The 24,761-nt window shown below is 35.7% G+C and overlaps 2 protein-coding genes across 2 annotated transcripts; one reads left to right on the forward strand and one right to left on the reverse strand.

The window, feature by feature from the left end:
* The first annotated feature begins 795 nt into the window (after positions 1 to 795).
* LOC124634593 (transmembrane protein 135-like) lies at positions 796 to 21,733 on the forward strand. The gene is made up of 10 exons (XM_047170218.1): positions 796 to 1,006; positions 14,957 to 15,147; positions 15,442 to 15,575; positions 15,995 to 16,121; positions 17,073 to 17,224; positions 18,581 to 18,671; positions 19,058 to 19,210; positions 19,655 to 19,795; positions 20,185 to 20,351; positions 20,961 to 21,733. Exons 2-10 carry the CDS (start codon positions 14,989 to 14,991, stop codon positions 21,010 to 21,012), a joined length of 1,176 nt encoding a protein of 391 aa, XP_047026174.1. The 5' UTR covers positions 796 to 1,006; positions 14,957 to 14,988; the 3' UTR covers positions 21,013 to 21,733.
* Positions 21,734 to 22,230: 497 nt separating this feature from the next.
* LOC124634667 (kunitz-type serine protease inhibitor bitisilin-3-like) lies at positions 22,231 to 23,880 on the reverse strand. Its single transcript, XM_047170329.1, has 4 exons — positions 23,838 to 23,880; positions 23,549 to 23,731; positions 22,823 to 22,977; positions 22,231 to 22,404 (listed from the first exon to the last, which is right to left on the reverse strand). The coding sequence occupies exons 1-4, from the start codon at positions 23,878 to 23,880 to the stop codon at positions 22,231 to 22,233; spliced, it is 555 nt and encodes a 184-aa protein (XP_047026285.1).
* Positions 23,881 to 24,761: the final 881 nt, after the last annotated feature.

A 24,761-nucleotide genomic window follows, 5' to 3' on the forward strand; every position in this document is an offset into this window, starting at 1 on the left:
TCCGTCACGGTTGTAAATCTAAAATATTTCTGTTAACAATAGATATACGGGTTTACCATGTAGAAAGATATCGTAATTAGTTGAGAAATGGAGGTAGATCTGTGAGAAAGTAACAAGTATGAAAATTAATAACATGTACTATGAAAAACATTTTGGAAGATACAACAGCAAAAGTTAATAAACATGTTTATTAATTATAATCCAAATAATATACTTATTTACGTTATAAAACTATTCTATACACTAAGAACAGGTAGAAACTTAAAATTAATAGAAGGCATTCAAATAATGATCAATCGATTTTTTTTGTATGATTCTGTAAAAACATAAATATTAAACAACCGGCAGATATCATAATTTATATAAAAAAGCAAAACCTTCTTTTTGGTGCAGTCAGGTAGCAACTGGCTCGATCATCATGACATCTGAAATATTTACCAATACTCATTGATCCATTTATTAGCTTTTAACACAATGATTCACTTTCCTACAAAATTATATTATTAATATTAACGCAATTAAATATCTGACTGTCTGTCTTTTGCGATTTTTTTTTCATGAAACAAAGTGCTATTTATTAATAAGATTTTATCCATTTCAAACTCCTTCATTGCTGTACACCCAAATATTTATACTTGCCATTCAATACCTCTATATTGCACAGTGCTGTTATGTAATCAATTATTAATTGCATTGTAGAATTTTCGAAAAAAAAAAAATTCAACTAAGGTATCATAACCAAGAAAATCCGCGAAACAAATTAGTACCGTATCACTATAGGTACTCAACAATACTTTGGCCTGTAGTTGTCAGTACAACAAAGCGAACGCACGCACTGCGCGCGCGCCGTCTCCCGATCAAAGGGCGATCGCGACTGTTCAATTAAATCCGTATTATTTACAATCTTCGTTCGATATTTGAATCCGAGTGAACCGTTGTGTTTTGACGTGCATGGATGACAGTGTTGTTTTTTTTTTTAATTGGATGTTCTTTTTTTGAATGTTTGGTAAGTTTTTTTTTTTTTTTTTTGATTTATGCCTGTGTCAGTGCTTCATAAATACAGTCCGGGATAGTTAAGAAAAAATTAATTTCGTCTTTTCTTGTCAACCGCTTTTAAATATAAGTGTTTGAAAAATCACATGAAGTGTATAAAATAATTATTCTAGAGTTTTAGAGACAGTTTTCCAAGACTTTCAGAGATAATGTCTGAATAGCCTCCTTGAACCTAAGGTCACTGAACACACATTATTTCTATAAGTCTATTAATAAATATCTGATGATTTATCAGTCTTGCGTGTATTTTGTACATGCCAAATTAAATATCTGTTAAACTGCTTATATTGGAATATTATTTTTTTATTTTAATACTTATAAATACCATCTTAATATAGATAGGTACCACACGTAATCTTTAGAATATATGTGTATATTATAATTTATAATTCCTGAACACAATATCATTTTGTAATGACGTGAAACTTATCATTTTAATCAGCTTATTCGGTACTTTGAATTTATAAATAGATAATGTGATTTTTTCGATTTGTAATGTTATGTTCTGCCATTGCCTTCAAGTACTTTTGTAACATTTATTTAATGACATTTACTTATTCATCACCTATCTTGAAAATCTCCTGAGAAAACTTTTTATATTTTCGTATTGACTGAAAAGGACACTATTTGTCAATCAGGCAAAAATAATGATATTCCCAATATTAGTTGAAATGGACATCATAAGACAGTCTTGAAACGATGTCGGAATTGTTTATTTTTTAAAATCAGTTTAATCTATGTCCAAGGTATTAAGACTGAAAAATCCGTCCAATTAAATAACATGCTAATTGAAGTTTTTATCGCTTAATTGATGAGAAGTGCGTATGAGATAAGTGGGGATTAAAATTATCTCGATTAACATGTTTTTGTGTTACCTATCTACTTTAAGAAGGAATCTGAACTTTCCATAGGAGGATAAGTTCTTTTGAAAGATTTAGAGAAATACATAAGATAATTTTAACCTTTTTTATGGGAAATCATGAAATGACCCCTCCCACTGTGGGTTAGCAGCGAGAAGGAGTGTCAGACGCCTACTGACTAAAACTCATCAGGTTCCTTCTTAAGCCCTTTATGTACCAGGGCCGCGGTAACTCGCACGAACAATCCTATAGACCCGGCAGGCCTTAGTCCTGGTGAACCCAGATATCTTTTACCTTAGATGTAAAACACACACCGACAGCATAATATACTGTTTACTATAAATTTCAAAACAAACACTGTTGTGGTAAAACTGACGTTTATGTTGTTAGTGAACTTGGACCTTAAGTGCATAGTAATAAACAATAGTGCATAGCAATCAACGTTCTTATGTCACTGAGAGTCACGACCCGCAAAGTGGAAACAATCATGTTTAAAATAATAGATGTTTATATAACATAACGCTATTGTTATAAGAAGCATTATCTGTCTATAATATATATATCTTAAATAATAAAGGAATTTCATGTTTTGTTTAATTGTACTTAGGGTACGAAACTACAGAACAATCCTCACACATATACAATATTATTAATCAAGAAAATAACATATACTCAATGACTTACCACGACTGCAAAAAAACACTCACTAAATGGCTGCTATACAAAAGTTACCAAGAAATTGAGTTAATTTTACATACAGTTACATTGTTGAAAACGCACATCGACCCAAACATACACAGTGCACATACACACACACACACATACACACACAAACACACACACACATTAACTCACAAACACACTTACACATCCCCGCACACACACACCCAGAGCGAAATCTAAAACTAAACTTTACTTTGTTTTTTCTTGATTTATACTTTGTCTTGGATTATTTATCCAAATATTTTCGGCACTACTTTTCACATTTATGTATGTACTTACAGTTACTGTAATCTTGAAATGCGGAACTACCTATCACAAGCAAAAATTTGCTTAAAGGGTAATTCCAAAAATTGTTCTGTTTTTATACGTAAGTGGATGAAATAATTATTTTATTTATTTTTTATTTATTTACAGAACAGATTTGAATTTTTCTTCACTGTTGAGAAGCAACGTTATCCTATTATGTTGAGTATAGGCTGTATTTTATCTGGCTACGGGAAGATGTTACCCCATCACGTGAGTAAAACTGGGGGGAAACCACTAGTATCATAGGTAGATAAAAATAGGTACATGTTTATGTAAAATACCGCTATTGTTACTAAGATAATTATTTTTTATAGAGTTGGGAAGTTATGGTCATAATTGAGTAGAGATCATGATCTTTAAGATTAGTAGCTCCGTAAAACGATGAAAAACTTGGTGAAGTGGCACGGTATGAATATTCAATTATTATGCTTACCTATGTTATATTATTTATATTATGTTATTTTGTTATACATAAATGAAATCTCGTTAATAAATTGAATCTATTTAGGCAATCAAAATGATGTATGTCCTTTAATCCAAATATAAGGTTTGATATTTAACAATACCATTGCGTTATTGATAAGATACTAATATAATTTATTACATTAATCGGTCATCACCTAATTTTTATAACTCAAACGTGATTTAGATTAATTTTATGAAACCCTTCTGACTATGAAGGAAATACAATAATTTGTGTACTTAATTTAACTTTGTAAATATCTATGTAAATAAATACCTAATCAGTTGAAAAAAAAACTTTTATAATTATGATGATATTTTTTAAGTCGTCCTTATTCCGATCCCGATTTTGATGAAACTTGCCATTTAAGTTTATGGCTTTATACATGAAAATAACATATACGCTACTTATATGGTCCGGGGGTGGGAAAAAACTAACGTGTTACATAAACTAGTGTTGAAAAAATTCTTAATAATCTGATGACACAGCGACTTTTTATCACTTTATGGATCAATTTGCGTTTAGGCAGTGAACTGTATTGTTATCAAAATAACTCCAAATTGAGTCATAGAGGTACTTACTTGTCTGACTCACACCCACTCCAAAAATCATGTAACTTAAGTACCAATGTGATATGACCGATATGACAATACTACTTCTTTTACCTATTATATCCTGTATGACACATGTTATTGTTACATTCACGTATATAGGACCAACTACTATTTATACAGATAAATATTTACATAGTCTTACGATCAACTAAGAACCTAAGACGATGATTGTTGTAATTAACCATTTTTTTTTAAATTGTGTAACTAACCAAAAGCGCGGAGCCTCAAGTCAAGTTTTATAACAAAAAAACAACTAACATTACATATTATTTTATACTTATATGTATTAATAATTAACTTAAGTCGTGGTGGCCTAGTGGTAAAGTCGTGGTGGCCTAGTGGTAAAGTCGTGGTGGCCTAGTGGGCAAAGAACCAATCTCTCGAGTATGAGGGCGCGGGTTCGATCCCAGGTCAGGCAAGTACCAATGCAACTTTTTTAAGTTTGTATGTACTTTCTAAGTATATCTTAGACACCAATGACTGTGTTTCGGATGGCACGTTAAACTGTAGGTCCCGGATGTCATTGAACATCCTTGGCAGTCGTTACGGGTAGTCAGAAGCCAGTAAGTCTGACACCAGTCTAACCAAGGGGTATCGGGTTGCCCGGGTAACTGGGTTGAGGAGGTCAGATAGGCAGTCGCTTCTTGTAAAGCACTGATACTCAGCTGAATCCGGTTAGACTGGAAGCCGACCCCAACATAGTTTGGGAAAAAGGCTCGGAGGATGAGATGTATTAATAATTCAAGACAGGTCCACCTATCTTCTCTATTTTATGACTATACACGGGAACTTTACTTATACACAAATTAAAAGTCAACCATCTTCAAGTTCGTATAAACAGATCAGTTGTTTACCTCGTCACTTACTTTCAAAACAAAACACTACTATTTTTTACAATAAATATTGAATTCAAAAAACAACTGGAAGATGAAAAACAATGTTATTTTACGGACGAAACGGTCGTTTGTCAATACATGCATTGTTTCAAGTCCGCATTTTTGCTTCCTCCCTTTTTTTTATCGGTTAAAATCCATATGTGAAGATTTACCGTTTGCAAACATATTGTTTTCAGAGTGTTCTTTAATTTTGTTATGATAAAACTGGTCTTGTACCATTGTTTGATTTGAATAAATTCTCACGATTTAATGAATTAATTAAGCAATATTTTACTCACATCCATCAGAGCATGCATTTACAATATTTTTGTTTATGAATTAATTATTTTATGATAAAATTAAGGCATAGCTGTTAACTAAATTGGTCCTTTTTTAACCACTACTAGTAGGTTTTTTACTTTTAAGTGTACCTTAAATTTCATCTGTCAGAATGCAACATGACAATTTCAATTATAACAATTCTGTATCAACTCATAAAATATGGTTCAACAAGCGTAAATATTGACTTATGACATCACGGAATCACTTTAAACCATGACCCATTCGACCTCGTACCACTTTCATGCAATGCAATAATCAACCTTATCCTAATTGGTATACGGTTGTAATTAGTTCTTGTAAGGGTGGCTGAACATAGGCGCGTAAGGCGAGGTAATCTAAGGCTTAGAGCAAATTCGAACTAAGACGAGTTCTAATGACGGACTTAAGATAAAGGCGATGTCAACATTGTTTAATTAGATGAGTTTTGTGTTGCTGAGGCACGATTTACGAGTTCTCAGATTCATAGTCCATTTCTATTTAAATGGTAATAGGTGTGTACAATAAAATTGAAGTATTAAATAAAATTGCATATGAAAACTCAAATTCTCTACACCTTTAAACTGTGTTTTTCTATACGAAATAAAAAAAAATATTACTATTTAAAACTTTCTTGTTACAATTTCTTTCGTACTTTTTTTATTATAAATTTATTTTGTCATAAATATGTCAGCCCCATCGTACCATTTTTACATTAATTGGCTATATCTATACAATTAGTCTAGAGGTTATTCGTGAAGGACTAGAATCAAATAGCACAACTTTTTTTTTAATGACTAAAACGGCAATCCATTCATTCATAATTCCGTTCGTATTTGGTTCTTCATTTCAAGTATCTGTTGCCAATAGTACAATTACACTGCAGTGTATAAGTACCCTTACCAGTAGTAGCAGTTCTGAGCCAAATAGTTAATGAATCGATCTATTGTTAGATTTCGAAACTTGGTAATTAGCACCTCTGTAGTCGGCATAGTTTAAACGTTGAAGAGTATGATACTGATTTTTATATGCTTCCATTTTTTTTGGCATATGGTTTGTCCTGAAGGTAAATTATTGGAAGTAAAAATATGAAAAAAATGTCATTTGTATGAAAAATAATAATCACGAACTGTTATAAGGTAACGCAATACCTATAGCAATTTTTTTTGTCATGAAAAATTATATCGATATTCTTTTTTATTTTCATGTTTTCAGAAAATAAATAGAGATTTTTTGTTTTTTTTTTTGTGTCAATTTTACTTTGGTTTGATTTGAAAGAGACATCTGTCATCTGCCAATTATTTTAGTCAAATCCATTTTTGTAAAAAATTAAAACTTAAAAATATACCAGACATAGAACAAATTCTTAAACAATTATATGTTTCAACCTAGTCTGAATTCCTACGTACGTGAAGATGAAGAAATATAGAGCAAACGAATACACAGTCTACGTAATTGGCCCTGATTGATACGTAGGCGCACTGATATTGTCAATAAGGAATGTTCCACACAATGCGATTGAAAATCTAAAAATATCTCATCTAGACTCACCTTTTCCAAACTATGTTGGGATCGGCTTAAAGTCTAACTGGGTAGGTGCAGCTGAGTAGGTATACATACCAGTGTGCCACATGGAGCCTCTTAAATGTGTGTATGTCTCCACTTTTAGAAGAACAACATAGTTGGGAATAAGGTAGGCAGATAATGAATTTTAGAAGAAACAATCTTCTTGTTTGAGTACCTGTCTGTATGTTGTTACAGTTGGTGTTAAACTTAATGGTAGGTAGGGCCATTACGTGATCAATTTTTAGGTATCAACGGAGGATGGAGGTGGTGTACTTGTTGTTTCTTGAGTAGTTCTGAGACGCCATCAACTTTGAGAAATATACATACAAACAAAGGGCAAGTATCGTTGTGACCCAGAGGTTAAGTACCTAGTCTCTTGCGTAACTAATCTGTGTGGGTTTTGAAATGTGACAAGTATTAATGTGAATTTTCCTACATCATCCATAACTATGTTATGTGTGTTCAAAGTTTATTTTAATTTACACCCAAGAAAAACTTCAACAAAGGTCCTTGTTTCGTAATTTACATAAATTACTATAGTTCGGCCATTCAGAGAATGCGTTCCTGACACGTCGCGATTGAACTGACGACGTAACTTTGCAATGGCGTTGCAGTTACGATAAAAATATTTTTGCTGGTTGTTTACCGTTTTAACAATTGAGGAGCATTAAAACAACATTATTATATCAATAATCAATGAATGTAGTTACGTCGTCAGTTCAATCGCGACGTGTCAGGAACGCATTCTCTGAATGGCCGAACTATAATTAATTTAAATAATGTCATGTGTCATACATTTACTATAGTTCGGCCATTCAGAGAATGCGTTCCTGACACGTCGCGATTGAACTGACGACGTAAAGTTCGGCCATTCAGAGAATGCGTTCCTGACACGTCGCGATTGAACTGACGACGTAACTACATTCATTGATTATTGATATAATAATGTTGTTTTAATGCTCCTCAATTGTTAAAACGGTAAACAACCAGCAAAAATATTTTTATCGTAACTGCAACGCCATTGCAAAGTTACGTCGTCAGTTCAATCGCGACGTGTCAGGAACGCATTCTCTGAATGGCCGAACTATAATAACATTCATTGATTATTGATATAATAATGTTGTTTTAATGCTCCTCAATTGTTAAAACGGTAAACAACCAGCAAAAATATTTTTATCGTAACTGCAACGCCATTGCAAAGTTACGTCGTCAGTTCAATCGCGACGTGTCAGGAACGCATTCTCTGAATGGCCGAACTATAACTACGATATTTGTCAATTAGATTTTGTACTTTACCTTCGAAAAAAAAAAAACGATTCCTACAGTTTGTCCCATACAACAAATCATTTTAATTATAGAATGCGCAACACAACACAGCTATGACAATAAAAACAAATGAAAACGCGCACGGTCGAATCAAAGTCGTCAGTATGTGAGTGGCCTAATAAAAACTGATTGATATATTAACTAGAGTTGCTGTTAAATTAATGTCAACTGTGGTCAGATTTGGAAATAGAATTCTTAAATGGTCTTGTTAAACAAAGTGGTTCGTGCTCTTTTACAATTTTTTTAAAAAGTGACTTTTGCCAAGGTCAAACTCTGAAAGGTGACAGAAATAAAAAAAATACATTATATACTCGTGTATGTAATATTGTTAAGAATGGCAAGTGAAAAAAAACCGTCTGAACTATTGATAGTTAAATTAAAAGCAAGCTCATTAAATTCATTTGAAATGTAGAAACCTAGGTAACAACTGAAATCAAAATAATTGCGTTATACGAGTGAAAAGAACATTACTAGAAACATTAACAGATTGCCAACGTTTATTGCATGAGAATTACAAAAGATGCTATTATCCTTAAAAAATGCAGTTTAGTACGTAAGTAACCTTATGTAGTAAACTGCAGGAAATTGACAAACGCTTGCATATGCAACGGTGCACTGTATTGCAATGTTATGTCGTGGACTGTTTAAAAGTGATATGTGTATGGCTCGTGGCTATGTAATATCTCTACGGGCCTACCGAAAAGTTAAGCAATGTTTTGAACATACTTCAGTCACAAACAGTTTTTCCACGGTTTTACCGGCGTCCCTTGGGAACTCCTCACATCTTTGGCTATCGTTACAAGTAACCAGCACGTCTGAAAACCAACTGGCTGTTACCTTGTAAGGATTTTTATAATAGTTTTATTCGAGTTTCGAAGCCCATTAATTTATGCCCTAATAGTTATAACTTTATAAGTTACATATATTTTTATATGTATTTAATGTAAATAAATACATCAACAGTCAATGTTATTTAGGTGTCAAAATTCGGGGTAAATGTACTTGTATATCTTTAATGCATGTCATTAAGTCAGCACAACAATTTGGTCGGCCATAAAATTTGTTATTACAACACATTAATCTAGTAAAATGTTTTTATTAAAATATTGATATACTAACTGCGCACCCTTGGGTGAAAATATCAACAATTTCTTTATACAAGATTTCGTTTTTCTATTGGGTTCGATAATACATATTAAGGTCTTACTGCTGTTACTGTTACAGCCTTTTTATCATCCCACAGCTGGGCACCGACCTCCTCTCATACGGAAAGGATTGAGCATTAATCACCACGCTTGCTCAATGCGGGTTGGTGATTTCCTCAAGATGTTTTCTTTCACCATTTTATCAGCCATTGGTGTCCAAAATATATTTAGAAAGTACATACAAACTTAGAAACGTTGCATTGGTACTTGCCGGAAATGGAATCGAACCCACACCCTCATACTCGAGAGGTTGGTTCTTTACCTACTAGGCCACCACGACTTCCTTATTAAGGTCTTGTACTATATAACTATAAAGCCTGGTTCCCACGGTGCGCGATTCTGCGGATCATCACGCACAGCCAACGTCTACGGACGGCAACGCACACGGACAGGGCTCTTCCAACGGTGCGTGTCGGTCGGTGTCGGTCTGTGCAGATCTTTTGATAACTTCATTTCAAAACACAAAGTGAAAGAGAACGTGTCGCCGCTGCAGCAGCGGCTGTGATATTAATTAACAATTACCAAATTATGCGATCTACGAGTAGTAAAAGTAAAAAGAAACCACGGCGCTGGTGGATATCAGCATACAACAAAAGTCGTTTAACGACTTAATAATATGTCTATATACACTTACATTAACATTTGAATTAGATATATTATATCTAATTTTATTTATTTTGTGTTTTGTCACACATAGCAGTGGGATCACGGTAGAAAATTAACGAATGACATAAAACCCCTGTCCGACCCTTTGAAGTTACCGCCTCACGACGGATACCGGCGCACCGCTGCAGACGTTGGCAGACGACCACAGACGAGGCCATTCCCATGGTGCGTCGTCCGTGCTGGTCGGCGTCCGTCGGCGTGCGTCTGCGATAACACGCACCGTGGGAAGCCGGTGTAAGAGGGGCTCGTGTCTAAGTACCAGCCAAACGGATCAATTGATCATCAAAGTTAAGCAATGGAGTGGATGGATGACTATCAATTCCATAACGAATTCCTCCGTATTTCCATTGTGCTAGCTGATGTTTTGACATTGTTTGGCAGTCGGTACAGACCATCCATGGGTGATCAGAAGTCTAATAACCAGTCTTACCTTACAATCCTTGCTTACTCAGTCACTAGTTCTTCCTTGTAAGTGAAGTCCACTTAGTAACAAAATGATGGTAGCCACTCATGTGACGTAAATTGTAATGAGCATCTTTAGTGACACAATGCAACTGAATGGAAGTGCGTCACTTGCACTAATGTATGATGCAAATGACGTTTTAAACTGTTAAGACAGAATCGTAGAAGGAGGTATAATTTACAAGACATATTATTTTGAGAATATATCTTTACTAGAATAGAAAACAAATCACTGGCTATTAGGCTATAGACTGTCTTTTGTTTGTATTGATGAAGTGTGTTTAGTCTACGCTTATTAAAGGATACATAGGATACCTATTAACATGAACAAAATGCAACAGCATAAAAATTGTTTGTCTACAATTTATCAATACATCATATTAGCTTCATTTACATTGTATAACTTTTTCATAGTCTTTTAAAAGCCTATTTTAAATAAAAAAATGTACTTCGAGTTAAATAAACAAATTCACAATTTGACTCAGGTCATTCACCTTTTATCATCTTTTACGAAATACGTTTCAAGGTAAACCTTTGTTTTGTTATTGGTTTAAGTTAAGAATTTCCTGTTTCTTTATGAAGTTATATTAATTAAGATGGTTGGAACATTTAACGGCTATGTTTTTTCTTTATAATTAAGTTCTTTTATTCCGTTGATTTACCAGATTTATGAGTTGACTTGTGAAAAATACCAAGCCTACACTCAAACGAGAAGTTTGTTGCGCCACTTCTTCTTCCCAGCAAAAACACATAAGAAGTGGTAAAGGGTGGGTGTTTTGGTTGCTGTCTTTTGTAAAGTCCTGACGTTCAAAAAGTGCTGTTTCGCAGCCAAGTGTGAATAAACGATTTTTGATTTTGATATTTTGGAGATGAATGGTAGGGAACAAATTACAGCGATCAAGTATCTGACTGGTATCGGACTACAAAAAGGTTTGACTAGATTCACGATTACCTCCAAAATTACCTGAAATCAAACCACTTTGTTTTTTAACGACGTCAAAAATACACCGCTGCTAACCCACAGCGGGAGGGAGTGTCAGACTCTTACTGACTAAAACCGTCGTGTTCCGTCGTGGGCCTTTTATGTACCAGGCCCGCGGTATCTCTTTCGAACAACCCGCAGCCCCGGCAGGCCTTGGCCCTACTGGGCTCCGCTGAAATCAAACCATTTTTTTTTCCGACGTCAAAAATCATCATATGACCCCTCCCGTTGTGGGTTAGCAGCGGTGAGGGAGTGTCAGACTCTTACTGACTAAAAACCGTCGTGTTCCGTCATAGGCGTTTTATGTACCAGGGCCGCGGTATCTCTTTCGAACAACCCGCAGCCCCGGCAGGCCTTGGCCCTGCTGGGCCCCGCTGGGGTTACTGACATCTCTTTGAGGAGCGCGTGGAACAACGCGCGCCGTCGACACGGGTCTGTCGTCTAAGCAGACAGAGGGACGATGAGCCACCCGAACTCACCGCCCACAGACTCATGCCTACGGTGGCCGGGAATCATCACGCGACACCCGGCGCCCATGGTGTCTACCTGGTCCAGCGCGGCGGCCGGGATGAGAGGTGCGAACTCTCTGGCGTTCCGCCTCCTCCTTCTCGAGCATGACCGCTTCGCAGAAGGAGGCGACGGCATCCCATTCCCTCTCGTCCCGGACCATGGCCTGAACCAGGGCCGGACGTGAGAGGTCGCCGCCGCCCAAAGCCTCGACGAGGACCCGGCGGTGCCCTTCCCATGCGGGGCACACCTGGACTGTGTGGTCCACCGTGTCCTCGGGGCTGTCCGCACAATGGTGATACCCGGGCGCCTCCTCACGACCGATTCGGTGCAGGTACCTCCCGAAACAACTGTGTCCGGTGAGGACCTGCGTCATGTGGTACGTGAGGGCGCCATGACTCCTCCCGAGCCACTCCTCAAAGAGGGGACTTACCGCCACGATGGTGGCGTGCCCTAAATCAAACCATCGTGTCAACTTTCTGTCGACAGTTTAGTCTCCAGTGTGCTCTCAATATAATTTGACGTAAATCGTAGTTCGAATAACATGTTATTTCAGTAAAGCAAAATTGTTTAACAATTCTCAGCGTACAACTGTAATATTACTTAAGTGTATTCTAAGCCACATTATAACCACAAGTTCACGTTCTTGACCGACGGGTGTAGAGGTTAACTTAGAGTACTCGCACACTGCAAACATTTTGTTTATGCTCATAAATCAGTATGAAAATGAATGGCAGTACGCACATTACAAAGATCGGGTATTTAGCCGGTATCAGACCGATTTTCAGAGAGATTTTATATAAAAAAAAGTTTTGTCAACTATCGGGTCAACTGTCGGCCGACTTCAAAGTTTTTAGTCGGTTTGATACCGAATAAAGGCGCGGCTCCACCGCAGTGCACGCTGTGCACGGACACGCGGCGCATTTGAGCTGCGTGTATTCATTTGTTTGACAACGTGGGTCTACGTTTCCACTGAAGTACACGAATATGACCCACGACTATGTATAGCGTGGCACGGCGCACGGGTAGACCCACGCTGACAGCGTTGAGCTACGTAACCGCTTATTCGAGCAAGCTATGCGTGTGTCAATGATCATCAATCTCACTTTCGGATTCATCGTCAGAAGAACTGTCTAGCAAAGTCAGTACCAATGCCATTCTATGAGTATCTCGATACGATATATGTATACGAGAAACACGAAACGCGTCCGTTCCACAACGTGAATGACTGAAAACTGCTCTGCGATAACCGAGCTGTACATAGTCGTGGGTCTTATTCGTGTACTCCAGTGGAAACGTAGACCCACGTTGACAGCGTTGAGCTATGTAACCGCCTATTCGAGCAAGCCACGCGTGTATCAATGACGTCAATTCATGCGTAGCCTCTCCGTGGGTTGCAGTGGACACAACCACATACATTTTCTTACAAAGCGAAGCTTAATACACGTGCCTAGCCTCTCCGTGCACCGCGGTGGAGCCGCGCCTTCAATACCTGATCGTTGTTAAGTGCTTATTACATTTGACTAAATTCAGTCGTCTAATTAGGTTTGTCTAATTAGGTTTCTAAATGATTTAATGAAACCTACCTTCCTAAATGCGATTACATTTGACTGAATTTAGTGACTGAATCATTTAGACGACTGAATTTAGTCAAATATAATAAGCCCTTTACGCGTGTATTTCCATTCATCTTCATACTGATTAATGAGCCCAAACCAACTATCGGCCGACTAAAAGTAATTTGTAGTGTGCGAGTACCTACTGCTACTTGTAATGCAAACAGATCAATAAGACATAAAAACCGACTAATGTTACCTACTTCTAATATGAGCCTACATTCCAATAGTCCGTATGTAATGTCTATAAAAATATATAATAAGCTACCAGAAGCCCTAAAGGAAGAACCCAGAAATATAAAATTTACTAATAAATTAAAACAAATACTCATAAATAAAGCATATTATAATATTAAAGAATATATTAATGATAAAGATTTAAAATAAATACTGTAATTAAAAATTAAATATATGTACGACATATATAATATTAATGATTAAATCACCTATTACAATACACATATATAACGAACAAAATTATTAAAATAAATGTTTAATATATAAATATATAAACCTACATAGAATATATAAGTACATTTATAAACATTTTCATAAATAATACTAATAGCATTACAAAATAAGTTGAATAAAACAACTACTTATAACTAGTAATAAAAAATCTGTGATACATAATCTAAATAAAATTAGCGTCCTCCTCTCTTCTACGTTGCCGTGCCCTACAGGGTCCATACTGTACTATATTATTATGTAACACCTTTAAAACATATGGAGTGCAATAAACGTATTGAGTATTGAGTATATTGAGTATTGAGTAATATGAAACAAAGGTCACAGATTTGAGTCCCAGTTGAGTACTACATGAAATTTTATAGGTCTTGTTATGACTCCGCAGATCATTTAGTTCACGCAGAATATTAAGTTTGTTGGCTTGTAACTTTAATTGGTTAATTAAATCTTACATTGTGACCTCTGTAGTGGTTGTTCATGAAATTCTCAATTTTAGGTATTACCTAAATTTGTACGACCCATAACTGTTATACGACATAACGATATGTATAAATTATAATTATATTGGGTTCCCATGTGCAGAATAATTCTTAATCTGGACTGTGTTTAGTGAGGATTAGTTGCTCATAACATAATGATTTTCTTTTATTGAGGTAGAAAACCATCTGATGACTCCTCCCGATGCATCCACGGCAAATGTGAGACTTCTACTGACTAAACCCAGTTTCGTTCCTTCCTTTCCCCTTTGTATGCCAGGGCCGCGGTAACTCTTTCAAACCGACAGGCTTTAGCCCAAAGTGTGTTTACTGACTGCATTCCTAGCCTAAATTATTTTTCTTGATTTTAATCTGTCTTCATAATTAGTTCAACAGTGAAGGAAACCGTCTAACAGGTTTACAGTATACTTTTTATTTACCTACACATTATTTTTCCTACTCCAGCACCAACATCCATGAAGATTTGAAGAAATAATCTAAAATGGTGGCGGTGAGCAAACAGCTGTTTGACACGGCGTGTCGCGACGTGTCGTGCAATGTCATCATACATCCCTGGAACCAGAGCTGCTTCTGGGCTGCTCCGCATTTGTACAAACATGCACTCATTGGCAGTGCTAAGTTTTACTCCATTATTTATCTTGTAAGTACTCGGGTATTTTGCCAGTTATTAGGGTTAGTCAGAAGGCAGATACTCTGACAAACAGTCTATATAGAATACTGGGAAAGGCCGTTACTTGGGGTAGCCCAGGTAACCGGGCTTAAGACGTCAGTTATGCAGTCAACAGGTAATCAAAATGCATAAAATAGCTGGGTTATCGCGATTTTAATTAAATTTAGCCGATACATAATTCCAACTATGAAAAAATTGGTTCATAATTAAACCAGTTATGTAAAAATTGTTTACATCAATTCTAAAAAAAGTGTATTTTTTCAGGCACAAATCCTGATGCGTGGTAAGAAAATGTTGAGGAAAGACCAGTGGATGAAGATGGGAGAATACTACGTGAGGTCCACTCTGTTGGGACAACTAGTCACAGCCACAGCACCAAACATTAGTTGTTTAATTAGGTAAGGTATGTGCAAGTAGGTTAAATCTTCTATCATTTATTTCAATGTAAATGGAAACAATGAACCAGCTCATCATCAGCTTTTTTATTGGCCCACTGCTGGGCTAGGCCTCCTCTCTCACAGAGTAGGATTAATTACGCTACGTTAAAATTAAGGAACGTTAATTACGCTTGCTCAATGCGGGTTAGTCATTTCAGACATAACAAATTAGTTCAGGTTTCCTTGAGCTTTACTCGATGTTTTCATTAACCTTTAATCAGTCAGATATAATTGGAAAATATGTACAAACTGGCCTGAGCTAAGAGGTTCTTTCCAGGTTCTTCCCGCTTGTCGTGCACACGTGCCACGACAAGCAAGCTCATTTAGTTTTAATTCCATTGTAAACTGCTTCTAACTGTTTTTCTTCATATTATTTGCAGAAAAATGATGGGTGATAAGTTCAATTCTTCCACGTACCTGTTCATACCATTCACGCTGAACGGACTCTTTATTTACTTGGAGCCGCCCAGCAGGAGAGGGTTGGTCATCAACCTGTTTTGTAACTTAGTAAGTTTTTGTGTTATGTTTTTTTGGTAGAAGAAATTAAATAAGGAAAGTGTTAAGAGAAATGATCCATTTTGAAAAAAAAAATACATTTTTGTCATTGAAAGACTCTCAGACGCATAATAAAAGCGTAAATAGTAAATGCGGCTTTGAGCTCCAAATTCATAGAATTTAAATAAAACGAAATGCATCTAAATGTTATAACATAGACCTTTCTGTATCGTTAATGATTTAAATTAATATAATACATATGTATAACTATTGAGTTTAGATAAAAATACACTTACGCAAAAAGTGTCCAAAAATTTACCAGTGTGATCCCAATTTTGGATCAAGTGGCTCTAAATTTAGACATACATAACATTGTCAAAGAGTATCACACAAGTCACACACGAAGGGATCCAAAACTAAATGCCAAGAATACATGAGGAAATATTATGAATGGACACGAAAATTTCTCAAGGATAAAATATTTTATTTTCTCGATCGCTATGCTCTTATTTACGCTTGAACAAACATCAAGTCATGTATGTAAAAGCGTCAGAAGTTCGGAAGATGCCTTACATATACATGTCACATGTCCTTGGCATATAAGGAATACACATGTTTATTATTGAACCTTGCTCTTTGTACTGGTTTTGTTTTCTTGAAGGCATTTTTTAAAACTATCCCATATCTTCATAGGACCTTCACCTTCATAACTAGGACCACTGCAAGTTCAGTGTTATGAAAAAGTTTGTAACCTCGCAGGTTCTTTATCACCTTCCAAACTCAGTCAGACTTCACAAATAAACAGTGACGGAATCCTGGTCTTCAAATTTAGTTTTTTGAGTACCATACTCTTACCTACTGTTGACCTTATCAAGCATGTAGGTAAAAGATGGCCGCGAAAAACGGATATTTTTTACCATAAAATATTTACCCATCTTTTAAATGTTCAACTAAATGTTCCAGGTGATCGAGTACTACCTCAAAGTTCTGCAGAGAGCTGGATATCTGTCAGTGACGAAGGCACAGCAGACGCTGATGTTCATGTTAGGCAGCTCCTTGCTGTTCTACCTCATGAGGCTCGAAGGAGACAAGAAAGAGAGGACGCCTTTGTTCTGGTAAGGAAACTACACGACTTTCTTGGTAGATTTTGTGTCCAAAAAAAATTGCTAGTATCTGGTCTTACATACCCATGGTTTAGATTGAAAGCCATGTTCACTATAACACAATCATGCTCAAATGCCATAATTCAGTTTCCTCAAGAAACTGGTAAAAAAGCGCCATCTATCGAGATGCACTAAGCGTAAAATAATTTTATTTGATAAATTAAAAAAATAATGCATGTTTAACAGTACTTCTATAAACCATTTTTTTACAATTACAACATAACATAAATAATAATTTAACTTCAAATATAAATAAACTTTGACTATAAACAAATTAATGACAATATTGTACAAAAGTAAAATAACAATGAATGCACTGATATTAATTAATGCAGAATGATTTAACTCCACTATCTGTCACAGTTCATTGTAACTGTATTATCGCTCATGCACTCTGTATTGTTGACTACAAATATAAAACCCAACCTTTGTACTGTAAACTAAGTAGATAGACTTCTAGAAGTAGGTAAATATTATTGTGTTTTATTAAGGGTACTAACACACTGCAGACTAAACAGTCGGCTGACAGAAGGCCCGTATTTAAAAAAAAAAAAAAACGTGAATTGATTAAATCAAAGTTTTTATTGGCAAAATAATTCATCGTTGTTATGTGCGTCGTACCATATTTTTACATGCCGATTTATGGGCCCGAACAAAAAGCTGGTTACAGTTATATTACAGCCAGTTTTTTCATCAAAAGTTAAAGCCAAAGTAAAAGTCAAAGTAATGTCTAAAGTAAAAGTAACGGTCAAATTCAATTTTTCTATTAGTTTTGCTGTCACTTTAGCCTTGAAAAAACGTATTTGACCGTTACTTTTCCTTTTGGCATTACTTTAACTTTAACTTTTGATGAAGAAACTGGCCGTTAGTCAAAAATTTCGACAAGTGGAAAAAAAACTTTTAAGAGCACCAAATAAATACGCGTTGCGAGAATAGATTCATCACATAAAAAATGCACGAAGTTTTCTTCACCATTAAATAACTACCTTGAAAAAATAAAATACGGAATATCAACATTTTAATATTCTGGAAATCAATTATTAAGTTTCAGTGTAGCTTAAGTTTTCTTTTGGAAGTCAGCAACAAAAAGGTTCAAAGTAAATTCCAATACTAATTTGTGTACCGATGCTTTAATAAAAAACTTCAAAGTATTTTTCTGCATAACAAATTAAAAAATATCTGTAGCCTTTTTTATTTATTATCGACAAAAATCCAGGAGATGAAGTTTTGCAATAAACTAAAAATATGACTGAAATATGAACGAATCCCAAAATTATAGGCTAACATGCCTGGTATTTAAATTTTCAGGTTTTTCACTCCAGAAAAGGTTAGAAGAAAAACTGAAGATAGCAAGAAAGTTTGTCCACATGAAGGAAGATGTGAAAAATATGTGACAAAGGTAAGCACTCTTAACACAGCCTTCCGAGTCTGAAGGAGAGTTTAGATGAAGACTATTTTCAATCGCCAAAATAGCGCCTAAAACATCGGTGTTTAAATGAGTAATGCTTTTTTCTATGCGCCGTCACAGAAGACCGAAAAGTCTTCATCTATACGTTCATCACTCAACATACGTTCTTACAGTTCTGTCCAGAGATTATGGGAGCCATATTTGATTCATAATAATTTATATATTTTTTAGAACACAGGTATTCCCAGTAGGTACTTTTTTCCCTTTAGGTATACAAGTTAAAAAAAAAACTAGCGAAACCTGAAAATGAAATTTGTTTTCACCTAAATCATCACCATATGAAACAACAAATAATCCTTATTTCGTCACCTTTCCAGGGCTTCGCCACCTACTTCGGCGTAGGTCTCGGCATATCACTAGCGAGGGTCATTTTACCGAAGATCAAGTCTCCAGTCAAGGCCATATCCTCGATCAGAGGCAAACACTTCAAGCTGGCGCTGTTCTTCGGCAGTTATATCGGTATTTACAGAGTACGACTCGTTTGGTTTTGTGTTTTTAGTGCATTTTAATTAATTATTCATTAATTTTATTAAATTCTATCAGACTCTTCCACTTAGAATCTCGTCAAATAGGTATTTGGTAAAGAGCAGAGTTTTGTTCGTAATTCTGGCTATAGTAAACTAAGTCATATTTTACGAGACGTATTATTAAATCTTTACATTATTTATTATCCGGGGGCATGGTAGTGCCCCAGCTAAGTCACGGACAAAGAAGGAATCCTTTTCTCGAAGCTAAACAATTTTAAAGCTTCAGTTTTTTCTGAGATTACTCTTTGTGCCCTGAATTACTATATAAAAAAGATATTATTGCCACTTAGTATAGTCTATTTAACTTCGCCCATGTACACACTATTCTGTTATTTTCATACTTGCACAACATTCTTATTAATACAAACTTTTTGCTTTCCAATGCAGGCTGTGGTATGCTACTTGTGTCGTAAGCAAGGTGTCGACTCGGCATTGTACGCGCTCCCCGCTGGATATGCCGCCGGAATATCGTTCTTATTCAACCCGAGCTTAGGGTTGTCTATCGCATCGCTCACTGCTGCATTTAAGGTAAGAACAAATTAATTTGAAATTAGAATCAAGTTGGAACATCAATAATTTAATAATAATATTAAAAAAATTGTCAATTCGTATTTCGAGATCAGAGATCATTCATAAATATTTCAATAACAGACAGCTTAACAATTTGCTAATTTCTATTTTTAAATTAAAATCGACCAATCCGGTGTTACAAAATAGAAAGTTTTATTGTTCATCAAATGGCATTCTCATTTCAAAAACTGTCTGGTTATTATTTTTATGTTTTAAAAATAGAATGTTTTTTTTTGTCAATAAAAAAATTGTACGTTATGAGCTCAGGAATCGGTAGTAGGTAATAATATATAGCTCTCTTTTTTGTGAAAGAACTCCAATTCCAATAAAACTTGAAATATTTCCAGCTGTATTCAACCATTTTATACGAGAAGAAAGTGCTGCCATCCAACATACCGTTGCCGGAGATATTATACTGTTTCTGCCAAGGCACGCTGTTCAATGCGCGCCTGATGGATCCTGATGTATGCCCCAACTATGTGTTCAATCTCATGAAGTCTTGCAGTAACGGAATGTAAGCTATTTTTTTATTTATTTTTCAATTTTAAAGGAGTTGCTTTGGAGGAAAGTTTTTAGTAGTGCTTGTAATTATTGGAGGATTGATTGTGTTTGCTCTTAATCGATTTACAGACTAGATGGTGAAGTGATCAAAAGTTGAGTTTAGTACCCAATGATATAGGTACTAGTGCATCTTAAGCCAAGTGATATAGGTAAACTTCACTCTAGTTCATTAGTTTTGCCATGAAATCCCGATATACAGGCAGAGTTACTTTGGCATTCATAATTTTTAAATACATATGTAGATATTATTAAAAACATATTCTAGCACAAGCTAGAACCTGTATGTACAGTTTTGTGCCTTAGAAGCTAGGTAAACACACACGATAACCGTCTTAATTTTTGGTCATCAAAGTAAAAACTATCTATAAAAGTTACCAACACTTAAAATAACTACTAAAACACTTACAAGACATAGAAGCTATTTTTATTTTCAAAGAAAACTACTTTACATAGCCATCACTCTATGATTTATGATGACAACATAGAGAAAGCGGTTGGCAGAGAGCGATCACATTTTAATTTACTGATTATTTTCTTACTAATATTATATCTTTTGTTTCAGGTCTGAAGAAGTGTATAAAAGTTTCTCTGGAGTTGTTAGAAATGCTATGTGATAATTAGGTGACTAAGGCTATTACAAATTCTTGATTTTGAAGAGTATTGCCGATAAGTCTTTGAAAGTCGGCGATGACTTTGTAGATAGAAGCCACATTTTTATGACAGCTACAGTAACAATATGATATTGTTAAGGATAAGAGCACACTGCAAACTTTTTGTCAGCCGATAGTTTGATCGGAGTCATAAAATAGGTATGGAGATGAAAGTTAGTGCGCACATTACAATGGTCAGGTATCCGGCCGCATCTGGCCGACTAAAAAGTTTAGTTGCATTGATTACCATTTTTTTAACGTCGTCAAAAATCATCAAATGACCCCTCCCACTAAGGGTTAGCAGCTATGAGGGAGTGTCAGACTCTTTCTGACTAAAAACCGTCGTGTCCGTCGTAGGCCTTTGATGAACCTGGGCCGCAGTCCCGCATTGATTACCTTTAAAATAAACTGTCGACAATAGGTCAAATATAAACCGATAATTTAGTTTGTAGTGTGCTGTGCTCAAAACAAATATTTCAAAAAAAGAAGTCTTTAAAGTTACCTGTTTTTTTTAATTCGATCAATTGCTGACGTAAGCAAGCTGGACAATACATTGTAGGTTCTTATAACGGGTATACCAAATTGTTGGTAGGTGTATTATAATCTATGTTATTTATTCATAAAATTGGTGATTGATTTTGTTATATTTTTATGATTGAGATAAATAAATATGAAGTTATTACAATCTGCTTTATTATTATTTCTTTAAATACTTCTTGCACATACAGTACAATGGCGGACATAACGCCTTAGGCGTTCTCTACCAGTCTACCTTTGGGTGGCGGAGAGAAAGCGTTGGTAGGTGCAAACAAATCAGAAAACTAGTATGAAACATACCTACATACATATTAATTTTTTTTGAAGACTAATTGGCCAAAACTGAGGAGCAAATGGCAACTTAAATCCCATAGCCTGAGAAATCAATAAATTTCATATACAAACCATATCCTATTATTATGTTGTTATAGCGGCAACAGATATATATCATCTGTTATTTTTTTACTGTCTTATTAGCACGTTTAATGGAGATACAGCCTGGTGACAGAAAAACAGCTAGATAGCCGATTAAGTTACTTGAAACTAAACCTAAAAAATCATACACCTTTGATTTTCATTAAAATATTTAATCCACTTAACAATTTCACCTATAAAACCTAACCTTACATAGCTAAAACTGTAAGCTTATGGTGCCCCAGCGGTATCATTCTTCTTCGGCGCTTGGGACTGAGCTGCCCCTGAACGAGGAGTCGTATTGTAAGGGTTAATGATCAGCACCTTCCTGGTACCTCCGGCTTCCCCACCTATTACTGGGGCCCTGGTGAGTGCTGCATTACCGAAGCGGCATATTTGGTCACACTGCAATAGTCGCCAATATTATGTAGGTGAAAGTTTGTGAGTCTGTGTTTGTTTTTGAATTTTACACAGGAAAAAGTATTTATACATAAAAAGGGTGTAAAATATAGGTAGGTGTATTTGGAACTTCAAGATTACATGAGGCATATTTCAAAAACGCCCGCCCTTCACCACTTCCTATATTTTTTGGTTTTTAAAAGTCCTGGGGACTTTGCTGCGCCACTTCTTCATGAAATTTTTTAACTTCTCACAATAAATGTAACTTTTGAAGAAATTTACCTAAAATATAGCTTATTCATTTGAAGTCATAGACATCATAGACAGTCTTCATCGATAAATAGACATTATAACACCGAAATATTTTTTCAGATCTGACCAGAAGTTCCTTACATTAGCGTGTTTATATTTACAGCATACAGACCTGTTCTTTACTGTAGAAGTTATTTTTGTTCCCCCCACAGCCGGAGTAGATGGTACTCTTGCAGACTTTCCACTTAGAGTCGAAGTAATATCTTTCTACTGCCCCGAAACAGAACCCGTAGTCAAAAGTCAGACCGCAGTACCTTGGACGGTACTCTAAAATAAGCGAGGTTGAAATTACTTGAAGTGTTTTAGGGAACATTCATCTTTACCAAGAGTTCTAGTTACAGTATAAAGTGTAACTAGCTGTTCTCTGGGATTCGACTCAAGTTCTTAAGGAACTACTAGCCGCATCCACATAAAAGGAAATCATGTCCATAAATGAGATGAGAAGACAGGTCTAGAGACTAGACTTAGACTTTGTTTGCGTAATTTGTAAGAGGCCTATGCACGGATTAAGGAAAGATGAGATGCCATAATGAAGGTAGGTCAGGCTCTTTCTTGTAGGCCAAATACTTACGGTGGGTATTACCATCAGTTACAAGTGAATTAATGAGGTGTTCGGGTTCTGTGAGACATCTATCAACAGTATTTGGTATTACGAAAAATGGTCAGGTCCAAAAATGCGTATAAGGGCAAGAACAGTAACATTTCCCGGTCCCCGCACACCCAAATTTTGGCGCTCTGCTTTCTTAGGAGATTATTCGCCGTATATGGCGCCTCCACTAGTCATTTTGTTCTCCATGGGCCTATGATAAGCAAAATGGATGTGCTGACGAGTACTTACTTCCAGGCTTACTCATACAAGTGTCCCAGCATTCTTCAAACTCGTTGAACCTATTACCATTCCCCTGGCAGCCCCCCCAATCGAAGGTTGAGCAGTTATTGGATGAAGGATCGTAATACCACATACTGATCTTACTGCGACAAGGTCCCGATTGTGGTATTAGCATACATGTTTTGGATACCACTGTAAAGGAATCATGGATAAGTGTAAGGTACTGGTAATAGTGCTGCTCAATTCATTGAAGGAGTCGACAAAAAAAACTCCAGAAGTTTTAATCAACCAGCCTTACTGAGGGTTATTGGGTAATAAGGTTGAGGAGGGCAATCGCTCATTGCTCATTGCTGTGACATGTCACTGGTACTCATGGCATCCGGTTTGACTAGAAGCCGACCCAAAAATACTTGGGAAAAAGGCTTGGCTGATGATATGATGTAACTATCCTTTGGTCCGACTGCCTCACTAAAGATATGATTTGAACTTTTGAAAGAAAGTAATCAAACTATAAAATCTTACCCACTGGCTGGAATCTTGCAAACGAAATACTTGGCGGTGGTATCAGATTATCAAAAATCCGAACTGGCTCAGTTTTATGCACGAAACAAACAAAAAAGCAAAATCCCCATATTACGGATATCATTTTTTCAACAAACGCAACACATTTGCAATGGCCGACAAGCAATTGTAATAAATATTGAACAAATAAAATATTTACCGTATTTATTTTTATTGAAAACTGTCGTGGACTGTTTTTTTGAATTTATTTTATGTGTGTTTTATAGTTTGATCGCTTGTTTATAACTTTTTTCAGCTATAATTTTATATAGTAAGGTGATTTTCTGAGCTGCAGTCCTGAGACGCGTTTCGATATAACATGGTCCATTGCTGTGTCTTTGCATAAAAAATGTCATTTATAAAAATAATGAGATAATACAATGTACAATGTGGAACAAAATCCAAGGGATAATCCAAAGAAGAGGGTGTATTATTTTAACAGACAATCATGCATATGAAGCTGATGTAGCACCCAAATATATTTCAACCAGTTTGCATTATTTTTATTCTCCCATAACAAAATTTACTGCATCACAATAAACACCAGTTTCTAACGAAGTAAAAACTTTGTACAAATGAGACGCAGGCTTTTCTTGGAGGCTTAACGAGCTTGAGGGACCACGTTTTTCTCATGTTCAAACTGAATTACCATATGTATTCG

The sequence above is a fragment of the Helicoverpa zea genome, chromosome 11 (genome assembly GCF_022581195.2).
Source record: "Helicoverpa zea isolate HzStark_Cry1AcR chromosome 11, ilHelZeax1.1, whole genome shotgun sequence".
Taxonomy (NCBI): Eukaryota; Metazoa; Arthropoda; class Insecta; order Lepidoptera; family Noctuidae; genus Helicoverpa; species Helicoverpa zea.